The sequence below is a fragment of the Psittacula echo genome, assembly GCF_963264785.1.
Source record: "Psittacula echo genome assembly, chromosome: 2".
Lineage (NCBI taxonomy): Eukaryota > Metazoa > Chordata > Aves > Psittaciformes > Psittacidae > Psittacula > Psittacula echo.
In genome coordinates, this window is record NC_137737.1 from 25,487,592 (window position 1) to 25,500,154 (window position 12,563).

Consider the following 12,563-nt stretch of genomic DNA (forward strand, 5'->3'; position numbering starts at 1 on the left):
CTTTAGCTGGATTGCTTACCAGTCTTCAGTGAAAGAAAATCTGGTTTCCAGTTTGCTCATCTATACACAAAAACTATTTAGGATACTCAGCTCATTTGGCAACCAGTTTCTTATGGAGAAGTCGTGCCTTTCTCAAGTAACAACCTTGTATGGATCAAGTATTCTTGAAATTTGAGTGACTTTGTCTAGCAGGCTGCAGACCCCCTTCACGCTCCAACTTCAATGTATTAAATCTCCAGTGCCTGTGGGCACACAGCATATAGCAGTGGGGGCAGGGTGTGCTGTGGTGGTGGTGGGGGCAGGAATTTAACTCTTTAACAGCACTGCTTTTAAAGGAAAAAGGAGGCTTGGAGGCACAATGATTCTTTCCATTCTGTAGCATGTTTTTCCTCAAAGTAACAGACTGCCTCCCATATACATGCACTTGCTGAAACATTTTAGGACTATATAGCTGATTCCCAAGCCGCAGAAAGACACAGCAACAGGGAGCCCCTAGAACTAAATGACTGAGGATGTAAGAGATAACAATCACCTGACATGGCATTACTCAAGGTTACAGAAGATCAGGGATTGTAGCCTTGTGTACAGGGACCAGTATCAACTAGTTTGCTGGCAATTCACAGACCATACTACCAACCCTCACATAAGAGGGCATTCTATTATCTAGTCCCTTGATGCAGCACTAGGTTGGATTACAAAGCTTAAAGGTACCCACAATGCAGACAGCTTTCATGCTTTGCTTGCACGGAAGATTTAAGGCAAGGGTATACACTTAACTGTCTGACAGTGTGAATGGCTGAGTAATAAGAACCACTGAAGTGCAGGGGGAGGGAAAGGAGAGGATTTGAAGTTTGATAGTTGACATTTACCCCTAAATAATAGTTTGCCTTTTGTTGACCAAGAGCAGCTGAACAAAGGCTGCATAAAATTAGTCTTCTAGCATATGCCTGCCACTCTGGACAGCAAGTACCTAAACATGGAAAGAGAACCTACAAAACCCAAGACAACATATGACAAAAGTAAGACACAGCAACGAGCTTTGACATTACCATCTGAGAATCCTGTTGAAGTTTGATTGCCAAATCTCAGGTCCATACCAGCCTTTTAATCCAGCCAAACACAGTGTTTGATAGCTCTCTAAATTTATGATACCTTAAGAAGGGAAAGGAAATATTTACAGTGGGTGGTAGTTTATCAGCTATCCACACAATGTATGGGATGGGCATGTAATACAAGCAAGCAACTAGAAAAGATATGAGTTAAAGGTATTTTGTCAAGCTTGCTAAATATTTTGGTTATGCATGGAGACCAACATTAAAGGGAAAATGATGCAACGCAAGTTTAACTATTACCTTTAGCTCACTACAGGACCCTCCTCCTCACAAAATACCCAGATCCAAGGGCAGGCTGTCACTGTTTTAACAGTCCTGGAGAGTACCAGTACTGGGAGCAGCCTTGGTGATTACTTCCTCATTCAGTGAAGACCATTTCCACTATAGCACTGAATGATATAGCACTGGGGACCTCAATCTCCAGCATTTTAAATGTTCACTCTGAAAAATTACTTACAACCATTGCTAGTTAGATTGCTTCACATTGCCTACCTACTGCTGGAAGATAAGCCATTTTCCCCAAGTCAGCAACAGTGCAGAGGCAAATAGTATGCCAAATCATCAAACAATAAGCTTCTCATATAGTTTCTGGTTTAAGTCTCAGTCACTTCAATATTTTGCCTACATATGTGGGAAAACTGCTTACCAGATCCAACAGATCTTACCCAACAAGCTCACCATCTGAGGTTTTAGAAATGCATATTACACACTCAAGTGAAATGGAATGGAGCTCTTATTTCTTCCAGCTGAACATGTAACTGTAAGTTGACGCTTAAGTGCCAGTAGAGCACACATATCCAAGAGGCAGCACAGTAGGACAGATAACACACAGTGAGCCTCATCTGCGGGTACTGAGTTTTCCTCCCTGTCATCCTGAACAGCTAGAGCTGTTTAGTATCCAAAGCTGTTCAGCATTTTCAGTTCCCAAGTAAGATTAGCTATGGACTCCATAAGTTGAGAACCTAGTTATTTTGTTGAGGGTTGGCGAACAACAAAGTAGCTTAGAGTCAAAAGAACTTTAGGAAGTTAATATTACTCCTTTACTAGCTACCTACACTTTCTCTTTAAGGTGGGAAAGTGAAGGGGGAAAGAAGAGATAAAGCTGTTCAAAGTGATATTACATAGTAAAGAAATTTTTGAACTCCAGTTAGAAAATAGTTAGCAGGTATTATTGCTCCAATTCTCTAACATATATTTGTTCTATTCCTGTGACTTTCAAAAAAATCAATTTAGACACAGAACACAATTTTTTAAATAACAGGACCAAACCCATCTCACCCACACAGCCCTTCAACAAGCACAACCAGAGAAAGCAGAAAACAACCCATGGAAGGAACTGCAGCTGAGGCCATGATGAGAACATCTAAAACAAGGACATATGCCTTATCTATCTTGGGATCAGTGACATCCATTCATTACATTAACCAATACTTGCACAGCCAAACAGTAGTCTAATTCCCATTCAGTATTTCTACACTTTAATTCTTAGAATGACAGGTCAAAAGCATTACTAAAATTAGGTACTACGTAATTATGATCCAAGGTTATATTTGTAGCTGCTCTGTTGAAAGTGGATTAACCCTAAAGAAAATAAACCCCCTCTGTGAAATCTTACCTGTGGTAACATTAGCCTTGCATTTGGTGCATTGTTCATACATCTTAAGATCTGTGCTTTCAATACATCGCGATTCTTTGCCTGATAGAAAGACACCAAGAACTCTGCAGAAGGAAGAGAGGATGGGAGGAGAACTAGGAAGAAACAGGGTCAAGACAGTATTGAAAGAGGAATAATACCTTCTTAAGTTTAAACCAGAGAAACTAAATAATTTTCCTCTAAGGAAGCATGGTCTAGCAAGCATGTTTACATGCTCTGAAGATTCAGATGAAAAGAGAAACTCACTACACATGATGCACAAATTCAGTCAGACCCTGTCTACAAGTTAGGAAATCACTTAAAGAGACATCAGTTTTAGCAAAACTGAAGATAACCATTGTTATCTTCTTAAAGTTTTCTTAAAGAAAACTGAAGTTAAAGAAAATTACACTGAGAACCTATTTATTGTATGCTTATCTCCACTCCTATTTTTTCAAGGGTTATTATAACCTCAAGTCTATGCTGCAGCCTGCAAGTTTCTGCTCTATTGGTAACTCCATTTTTTCAAAGATGTTCTCAAAGTAAGAACACTCCATGAAACTTGCCTGAACAGCCAAAAGCATTTCTGTTTCTTCCCATTTTTACTCACTGAAAACTATCTCAAGTCATGTTTAATTAGGCCAGTAACATAAGAATATCAGTTAAATAAATAAAGCAGCAGTTACATAAAATTCTTCTACATACAGAGAAGATACAGGAGCTACAGGTGTGCTCAGAAGGAGCAGCTAAAAGACAAGTAAGGCAGAGTAACCTAAGAGACGACCTGTTTAGCACCAGGTATCTGAACATTATAAGTAAAAAAGTGTGAAATTATTAAAATCCCTTCATTCTGAATATGTTACACGCACATTACATAGACCACATATAAACAAAACTTGCTGCCTTCACCCAGAAAAAAATTAAAGAACCCAAGTGTCAGTAACTGAATTTGAAGTTTTGCATTCAGATTGGGCACCTTCATGTGCATTTGATACCAGAAGAAAAAAGACAAAACAAGTACAATAAATAAAGGGCACATCAGCATAAGGAGATAAATACAGTTGCTTACATATATTGGGAAGTATGAATTTCTCTAGCTCATATGCACATTTTCCTCTAAAGCCGAAGCTATAGCAGCCACAACAGCAGCAACACAAAGCACTACATGGCATGACCAGTGCCTCCAGGATGTCCTCCTAAAAGTTTCAATCATTTGATAAGAGGTAGAAAACCCCTAACCATTAGAAAAAGGAACAGCAAGAGCCTGCATTATATTCGTCACATACCACAGTTTCACATAAACAGCCCTTGAGCAAGGACACAGAAGTGGAGATACACAAGCATATTCCCTTTTGTGTTAGTCAACTGTTCTGGTGAGACATGGGTGGACAGCTTTAAGAGCACCATGGAGTAAAGCTTAGTGTCTGGAAATGATCACGAGCCATTACACAAAAGGAACCATTTCTAACCTACACTTCCTTCCTAGCCACACTATCCCTCCTTTTACCTCACAGCAATTCAGTTTGGGCCAGATTCCTCTGCAATTCAAATAAACTTATTCCAATGCTAGAAAACGGTATAAATTCAATCAGCAAATTTAGTCAAGGTACCAGACAAGTAGCTTTCAGTTCAGAAGACAGTTAAATGTTTGAATGTCTTCCCCTATATATACACAAACCTTCAAAAGTTGCATCTTTTACAATCTGGAAGACAATAAGGGGAAGTGTAATTTTTTTGGTAGTCTAAAAAGACAGTAAGTTTTCAGGAACATATACAACTACAGAATTCAGTGCAACAGTCTAATTTTAGCCAGTCTTGTTCACATAACACAGACACCCCATCACAAGCCATTTCAACTTGCTTATCTGGCAAGAAACTTCTGAGCTTGTTAATTAATTTGCTCAATAGAGAACGTGACCAAAGCCAAAACTGATGCGAGCAAAACAAAGGAACAATGTGAGTAAGGGGAGAAAGAAATTTAAAATCCTTTCTTGCAGTGGTGGGGAACTGTGGTGCTACAGGGTTTCCCTTTGTAGCCTGTGAACCACTTCTAAAATGGAATCTGTAAAGCAATATGAGAACTAAGGGGTCACAGACCATTAAGTTGACTGAATTTGGCAACTCTGCACTTTCCCTAGACAGCATTAGAAGTTTGCTATTGAAGTACTTTGACCATCTACCATTATCACTAAGTGATACTAAAGCACACAACAGCTGAGAGTTGGTATAAAGGAAGCCCCACATTAACTTCAGACTTAAGGCCTTTTCCGCTTTCTGCAACAGCAAGTGCATTTGAATCCAGGTTGCATCCAAGAATCCTACAGCTGTCCCAACATTTTCCAAGCATTTCATTGGGCCTTCTGCCTATTACTGAGAATGCTACTAGAAGAAAATAGAAGAGCACAACACAAATCAAGCACACTTGGGACATATAAGCTAGCATACTTGATTTAATTATGTATAAGACAAAGGTAAAGCCTTTTTCAAGCTTGAAGTCCTGTTCTAGTGGCTTTTATGACAGTAGAATCTAGTTACTACTGTAACATTGATAATTCTAAGCCATACAAACATGGTCACACAGAAAAAAGCTTTCAGGATTGCAACACAAATATTGCTGCATTGCTTTTGGTGCCAGGATAGCATTCTACCTCAAACAGTGAGGCTTCAAGTGGTAAGCAACCAGAACAGGCTGCAGCAGCAGCTCTATGACTAAGCAAGACTGCCTTTTGCCCTTTTTTCTGCCAAGGAATAGTTTACTTACTTTTCCTTCCATGCATCACTGTAGTATTTACAGGCACTAGCCACCCTGAAAGCAGTGATCAGAGTTACACTTTTTTTAGTGTTCACCACTACACTAACAGTCAATATTCCCTGTTATGCTGTCAGTGACTATGTACTCATAGCACACAACAGGTTACCGTTGTTTTTCCAACAGCTCAACTGAGACCGGAACTAGCTAACTAAAAGAGACTGCTCCAGACATCCCGGCAGAGAGCTGAAACAGACATTACTCTGATGAGCAAGCAGCAAAGTCACTCTTCTCTTGCAAATGCGTATCTGTAGTTGCTTTGAGACTTGGAACACCCAGTGAGTAACCACCCACAGTGCTATTCCCCTCCTCACTTGAGGGAGTCTCAAAATAGGAGTGGAAGGAGGGAACATTAGCAGGAATGGACAGTGTTTCCCAGGAGGAGTGGAAAGACCAGAAAAGAAAAAAACCCACAAGGTTACAAATGCAGTAGTGATGTTGGATAGACAGGAAGTTATGTTCTAGGTGAGGAGGCAGAAAATAAGGTACACAGCTGCTGTGGTCCAGAAAAGCCTCACAGGCAGGATCAGAGCTTAACTCCTTACAACTGATCCCAAACAGGGTGAGGATGATACATCCCGGGGAAGGAGAACTCCACACCCAAGAGGACTATTCTAGCAGCTCGCAGATGAGATCCACCTGCGCTCAAACCTATTTGCATGACCTTAGCCTGAGGGAATACCCTGCTCTGTCACCAGCTCTTCTCACTTACTTACCAGAACCACTGCTTTTAACCACTGTTTAACACTACTAAATTAAGGATTCAATCTACCATTCCCACCTTGCATTTTAGGTTTGTTTTCACGCTATTAGACAGCCAAACAAAGTACTTAATGCATCACTTAAGTACCTTCTTGGAAGGCTGTCTATTATCATTCCTTTTATGAGGCTGTAAATAGCATTCTTAGAATTAAACAAGAAATAATCCTCAGTTTTGCAGCCATCCTTTCTCAAACAAACAAACAAAAAGCTGTACACCTCACCCACTTTTTCTTTCTCCCAGCAAAAGTGAGAAAGATTAAGAGTATAAACTGTTCCAAACAGTCAGTCTCTCCCAAAGTTTTCACTTGAGTGGATAATAAGTACTGATTAGGCACACCCACATTTAAGGAACCACCAAAACTCACACCAATCAAGAACACTAGTAGATTATTAATTTGCAGAATAAAAGCCTTTCTCAACAGGAGCCAAAGGCTTGAAAATGCTCACTTGTTTTAAAACAATTTCTAGGTCTACAGGACATAAGGACACCCAAAAAAAAACCTAAGAGACATGTACTCTTTTACACTTTCCAAAACACACTAATGAAAATAAAATTAGTTATGCAAAATAAGCTAACAAGCTTTTTTAGGAGTTACTTCTAGGAAAGCTGTACAGTTTAAGCAAGGCTAGAATATCTTTTTTTTTCGCTTTACAATTTGAGATTTTAAGTCTACAAAATACCTTGGAGCTTCTGTCCCAGCTACATCTTCACTAAGCGGTGGTGAATACATCTGCTTTGGAAGATACTCTCTGCTACGGCCAAAAGCCCTCTATTGCTTAGTTTTACACATTTCAAAGTTTTGTCATACTGATAACACAAGAAGCTTTTTAGCCTGTACCACAAGTCCAAAGTTATACTCCAACATTAATGCAGAAACAACTTTTTTACTGTACTAAGCACATCACGTTCATTTCATTATTACACGTGGTTTTTAGGAAGCCCACTAGCAGGAAGATACCACAAAAAGCTGCAAGCACCTCCGTTGCCATAAGGTTGCTGGGGTTTGGGTGGGGGTTTTTTTGTTCGGAGTTTTTTTTCCTCTGGTTTGTTGGGTTATTTTAAGCTTCCTTGCCAACTCAGGCACACCCCACCACCACTCCAAATATCCTTTGAAGGTTTTTGTTTCTCCAAAATTCATACTTTGTCCTCCGATACCAGCAACTTTTAAGAAAAAGTAAAAGCTCTTCCAGAGCCTCCTAGAAAATTAGTTCAGAGGTACAGCAGCATTAGAGGAGATAATAAAAGCAGCCTTGCAAACCCAAAACAAAGGCATCACCACATTTCACCAGACTAAACGCCTTTCTCTATCAGTCAAGGAAGCATCCCACAGAAAACTCTTGTACTACCCTGTCCTCAGGCAGTTTTTTTCCCCCTGAAGCTGCCTACTTTCATACTGGGAGGAAACTACCTCAAACACTGAAGTTACTGGCAAATTCCAGGAAAAACCCCTGCATTGACACTGGGAGCAGAAGGGGGGACAGCAGACCGCCATTTTCCAGTCGGTGATGAAAACCAAGTCTCAAACCATCACAGCGAGAAACTGTGCTCTGATGAAGCTTAATACATCCCAGTTCACTTTGAAGAAGCCGCAGCCTCTTTTAGATCCGTGAAATAATACTGAGGATCATCAGAAAGACAACTTGCAAGCAAAGTGCTTTAAATGAAGAGCACGTAAAGCCAAGTTCCCATTTTTACATCAGTGAAGCTCCCGTTTGTACCATAGAGGCAGCTAAAGTGTTGTTACTCAAGGGCAAGAGATGAAGCTGGCATACAACACAAGTGTGAGCATCTTTGTTAACTTTGACTACCTCCATCTAATTAAAAAAGGATCCTTTCCTCGATACAATAATTTTCCTTTATATCTATTATGGGTTTCTGTCTTTAATGGGTTACACGCCACAAATATTCCACGAAGTAATTTAACTTTGCATTAGAGACACCAAGGGGCTTGGGGGGGATTCCAGACTTCTCATCTCACCTCCACGGCTCCGCCACCCCCGCTAAGCGCCCCACAAGCTCCCGCAGAACGGCGGCGCCCGCCCAGTCCGATGGCCCACCGCACATCGCGTTAGCGGCTCCCCACCGCGCACCGGCGGCCCGAGGCTCCCACGACCGGCTCTCATGTCACCGCCTCCGGCACCTCCGCAGCCCACCTCCTCCTCCCGGCACGCAGTCGCCTTACCGCACCCATCCCGAAACCACCAGCGTCCCCCGTGCAACACGGGGAATGAGGAGGGACCGCAGCAGCCGGTCCCCGCCACCCACCCGCCCGCCCGCCCCTCGGGGCCGGGTGCAACGCGGGCGGGGGCCCACTGGCGCCGGCCAGGGGCGGGAGCGCGGCCACTCCCCTCCGGCGCACTTGCTCACCTCGTCGTCGTGGTGCTGGCAGTAGCTGGCCCGGTCGGGGAACACTGAGAGGATGCTGTAGGGCGAGGCAGGGTAGGACGGGCTGAGAGCGACTGGCGCAGCAGGGCCGGCGGCGAAGCGCTCGATGAAGTGGTCTTTGGTGAGGCGGACGCGCTGGTGCGCCCGCACGCAGTTGTCGCACAGGTGCTCCTGGCAGTCGAGGCATCTGGAGCTGGCGGCGTTGCCCTCGTCACAGGAGCTGCAGCGCGGCTCGCCCTGCCGGCTGTGGGGCCGCCGCAGCAGAAGAGCTGCAGAGCCGCCGCCTGAGGACGACGACGTCGAGGAAGGCGCGGCCGAGGCAGCGGCGGGCGAAGAACCGGCGGCGCGGGGAGGCGGCGGAGGGCGGCCGTGGTGGCGGTTGTTGCCGCCGCTTCCACCTGCCGCGCCGGAGCCTGCGGCGGGTCCGGCCCCGGCAGCGCGGCCGTTCTGCTCGTCGGCAGCGGCGGCCACGACGACGACGTCCAGCAGGTTGCTGAGGAGGAAGTTGGAGGAGGGTAGCGCGTCCATGCCCGAGGGCTCCGAGATCACCACCTTCTGGTCGCAGATGGGGCAGCGCAGCTTGAGCGCGTCCCCCGCGCCGGGGTGCCGCTGCGCCTCCAGGCACTGGCGGCAGAAGGCGTGCAGGCAGGGCAGGACGTGGAGCCTTCGCGGCGGGCCCCCGCAGGAGGAGCCGCCGCCGCCGCCACCGCCCCCGGAGGAGCCGGAGGTCTGCGAGGAGGACGAGGAGGTGGAGGAGTTAGAGGAGAGGGGAGCCGGCGAACCGCACATCTCCTTGCACAGCAGGCAGATCTGGAAATCAGACTCGGGAAACGAAGCCATTTGCGATGGGCCTGACTCTTAGATGGGGGGTAAAAATGTTATCTCCCCTCCCTCACCAAAATAAGAAAGAAAACAAGACAAAAACGTGCGCAGAAAACACAAGAGGAGACAGGGGGCGTTTGGAGAAGGTAGTTCTGCGAGCGGCTTACGAGCAAACTAGCAACGATCAGTCGTTTTGCCAAGTGGGATCGATGGGCCGGTTTTGCAAATACGCTGTCATCGATCCGGCGGTCTGCAGGGAGCTGTGTCCTCGCCTCGTACCGCTACCGGGCTTGCTGCTGCTCCCAGTGCTGCTGCTGCTGCAGGGGGATATTTTTGGTATCAAGGTATAGCTGTCCCGTTCTCTCTCAGCAAATGGATCCTCTCTTCCCTCACATGTATTTAACCCCCGATCCCCCGCTGCATTAGACAAATTGTATCGATTCCAGATCTGTCAATACCTTACTCAGTCTTCCCATCTCCACCTCGGGTCAGCAGTTTGACAACGTTGTTTGGTTACTTGTCGTCTTCCTGAACAGAAAGTGCATGGGCGCCAACTGCCCGATCCCCACCGCATCCAGCGGGGACCGGGCCTTCGTCTGCCCGGGCTCGGCTCCGGTTCCCACGGCCGCAGGACGGGGTCGGGGCAGCAGTGCAAGTTCCTCTTAACCGGGCGGACGCGGGTGGGGGGCACCAGGGGCTTAACTCAAGTTTCGCTCTTTCTTCTTGGGGCGTTGGGTTTTTTCCTCTTTTCCTTTAAACCTGTGCTTGTCGGGGGGGAAGGGGAAATTTCGTTTCAGTTCCCCCCTCCACTTTTGCAATCCAGAGCAGCTCTAGGAGAGAGAGAGGCACTGAAACACAGTGGCCAGGCAGACTTCTCCGGCTCCAGTCCTCCCCCGCCGACGCCTGCTCCACCACCGCATGACTAGGGGTGGGGATGGGGGCCGGCGTTGGTGCCCACCCCACCGGCGGAGACTCACGCTGGCGGGACACGAAGCAGGAGGAGATGGGAGGAAGAAAAGGGCTCGGGGGGACAGGCTAAGAAGACCAAGTCCCCACCCCCCCCTCGCTTCCCGGAGCTCCCGCCGCACGCCTTCCTTTAAGAGGGTCTCACCGCGGTGGCGGGGGGAACGGCGAGCACAGAGAGCCTCGCCACAAGCAGTGCCCGGTGGGTTCTCCCGGCCGGCCGCTCAGCACCGAGGGCTCGACGCGGCTCGCACACGCCGCGGCGGCCGGACAGAGGAGCAGCGGCAGGTCCCCGCCGGCCGCCCTGAATTATTCATGGGGGAGGGGGGGTATTATATTCGCTCGCACAAATTGGAGCCGCTGTGCAATGCTATCCGAGAGCGCTACGCTCGTCCCCTCCTCCTCTCCAGTTCTCGCTCGCTCTGAGCCCCTGCAGCGCCTAGGATCACATTTCCTTTGTCATCTCGCCTCTTCGCGTGGTGTTTTATTGAGAAAACAAAAATAATATAAAATCCGAAGAGGGGGAGGGAGAAAGGGAAGGAAAAAATAAAAACAGCCAAAAAAAAGCCTCAAACTCCCGCCTCCCCTGCGATTTGCAGAGCCGGAGCCCACCAGCCCTGGGGGGTGAATTATCAGGAATTACTCACTGATGCAGCAGCACCGTCCCGGGCGGCGTGGGATCCGGGGAGAGCCATCGCGCTGGGCGCCTTCCCCCTGCCTGGCGGGGTGCGGAAGGCCAAAGCCGGGGGGGGGGGGCGGCCCTCGGGGGAGGGGAATTGGGGGCACGGTGTTGGCGGCGGCGCTGGCTCCGGCCCCGCAGCGGGCGGCGGCACTGGCGCGGCGCGGCGTGCGAGAGCCTTTTAAGCTCCGACGGCGCGGGCTGACTTCCGCCCGGCTGCGGGGGGCGACCGGGGGGCGGTGGCGGCTGGCAGGAAACATTCGCCCTCCTCCCTCCCGACCTGCCCCCATCCGCCCGCATCCAGTCCCGCCGACTCCCGGCCCATACTATCCCCCCGCGATATTTTAATACCAGTTTTCGTTAGCGGGACCCCCCACCACCCTCTCCCTTGAGTTTGACGCGCTACCTCCCCGCTCGCCCTTCTTTTTCGGTTTGAGATGCGAGCAGGGAAGGACCGGGGCTCTGGGGGCCGTTCTTTGAAAGCATCAGGGCGTTAACGAAGCTTTAAACATTACGTCGCTCGATTAATTGTTTTCTTACGGCCGGTCTACGGGAGACCGGCTTCTTCCCGCGCCGTCGCGGTCGCTGCCGGGGCAGCCGTGCCCGGGAGGGAGAGCGCCAGGTTTGTTGCTCGCTAGGGGCAAGCAGAGGTTTCCTCTCCTTCAAACTGCCTCGATGAAGTTAGCAAAAATTACCGGTGATGCCGTTTGCACTGCTCACTGCGAGACCAAACCTAAACAAACCCGCAACAATTACGGTTTTTTAATGAACCGCTCGCAACCAGCGGCTGCTGGAAAGAAGGCTGCAGTTGAAGCACAAGTAAGTGGCCACCCTCGTTTTCGTGGGGCTTGTGCTAGCAAGGGAGGACACATGGTATCTTACCCTCAACAAGAGAACTGGGGATGCTGAAACATTTTAAAAAGTGGAACTGGCTTAGGGATTGGAAAGCCAAAAAAAAAAAAAAAAGAAAACCAAATAGGAAAAGGAATAGAAGTAGGAAAAGATATAGACAGATTTGTGAATGAAACAATCTGTAAATAAGCAAAATAAACTCGAAACAAAATAATATTAAGTAATGATAATAAATTTAAAGGAAACCCACAGAAAACAAAAACTGACTGTTAAAATACATTGAATTATGTTCCTCCTCTGTTTAGGCCTTAGATATATAAATAACTAACACTGCTTAGGCCTCACACACACAAATAACACTAATTTTAATCACCTGCTTAAAAATGTCTTTTTTCCCTTTGCTGACAGGTAGTAAAGGCAGCCATGAGCCATACCTGTGAGGATTGCTTTCCAGAAGCCCTTCAGATAACTGAGAATCTCGGGAGTGCTAATGCCCTTATGGGAGGCCAAGTGATGGGAATTGCTGGTGGAGTCCATGGGCAACA

The 12,563-nt window shown here is 47.2% G+C and overlaps 1 protein-coding gene across 1 annotated transcript in view; it reads right to left on the bottom strand.

Moving 5' to 3' along the window:
* Positions 1-9,548, bottom strand: part of TRIM71 (tripartite motif containing 71) — a gene marked incomplete at its 3' end in the record, with an annotated part of 53,074 nt that extends 43,526 nt beyond the window's left edge. The window contains exon 1 of the mRNA XM_080610689.1: positions 8,685-9,548. Within this exon, the coding sequence (XP_080466815.1) occupies positions 8,685-9,542 (858 nt within the window). The 5' untranslated portion in view covers positions 9,543-9,548. The remainder of the gene's footprint in view (positions 1-8,684) is intronic.
* Between the last annotated feature and the right edge of the window lie 3,015 nt (positions 9,549-12,563).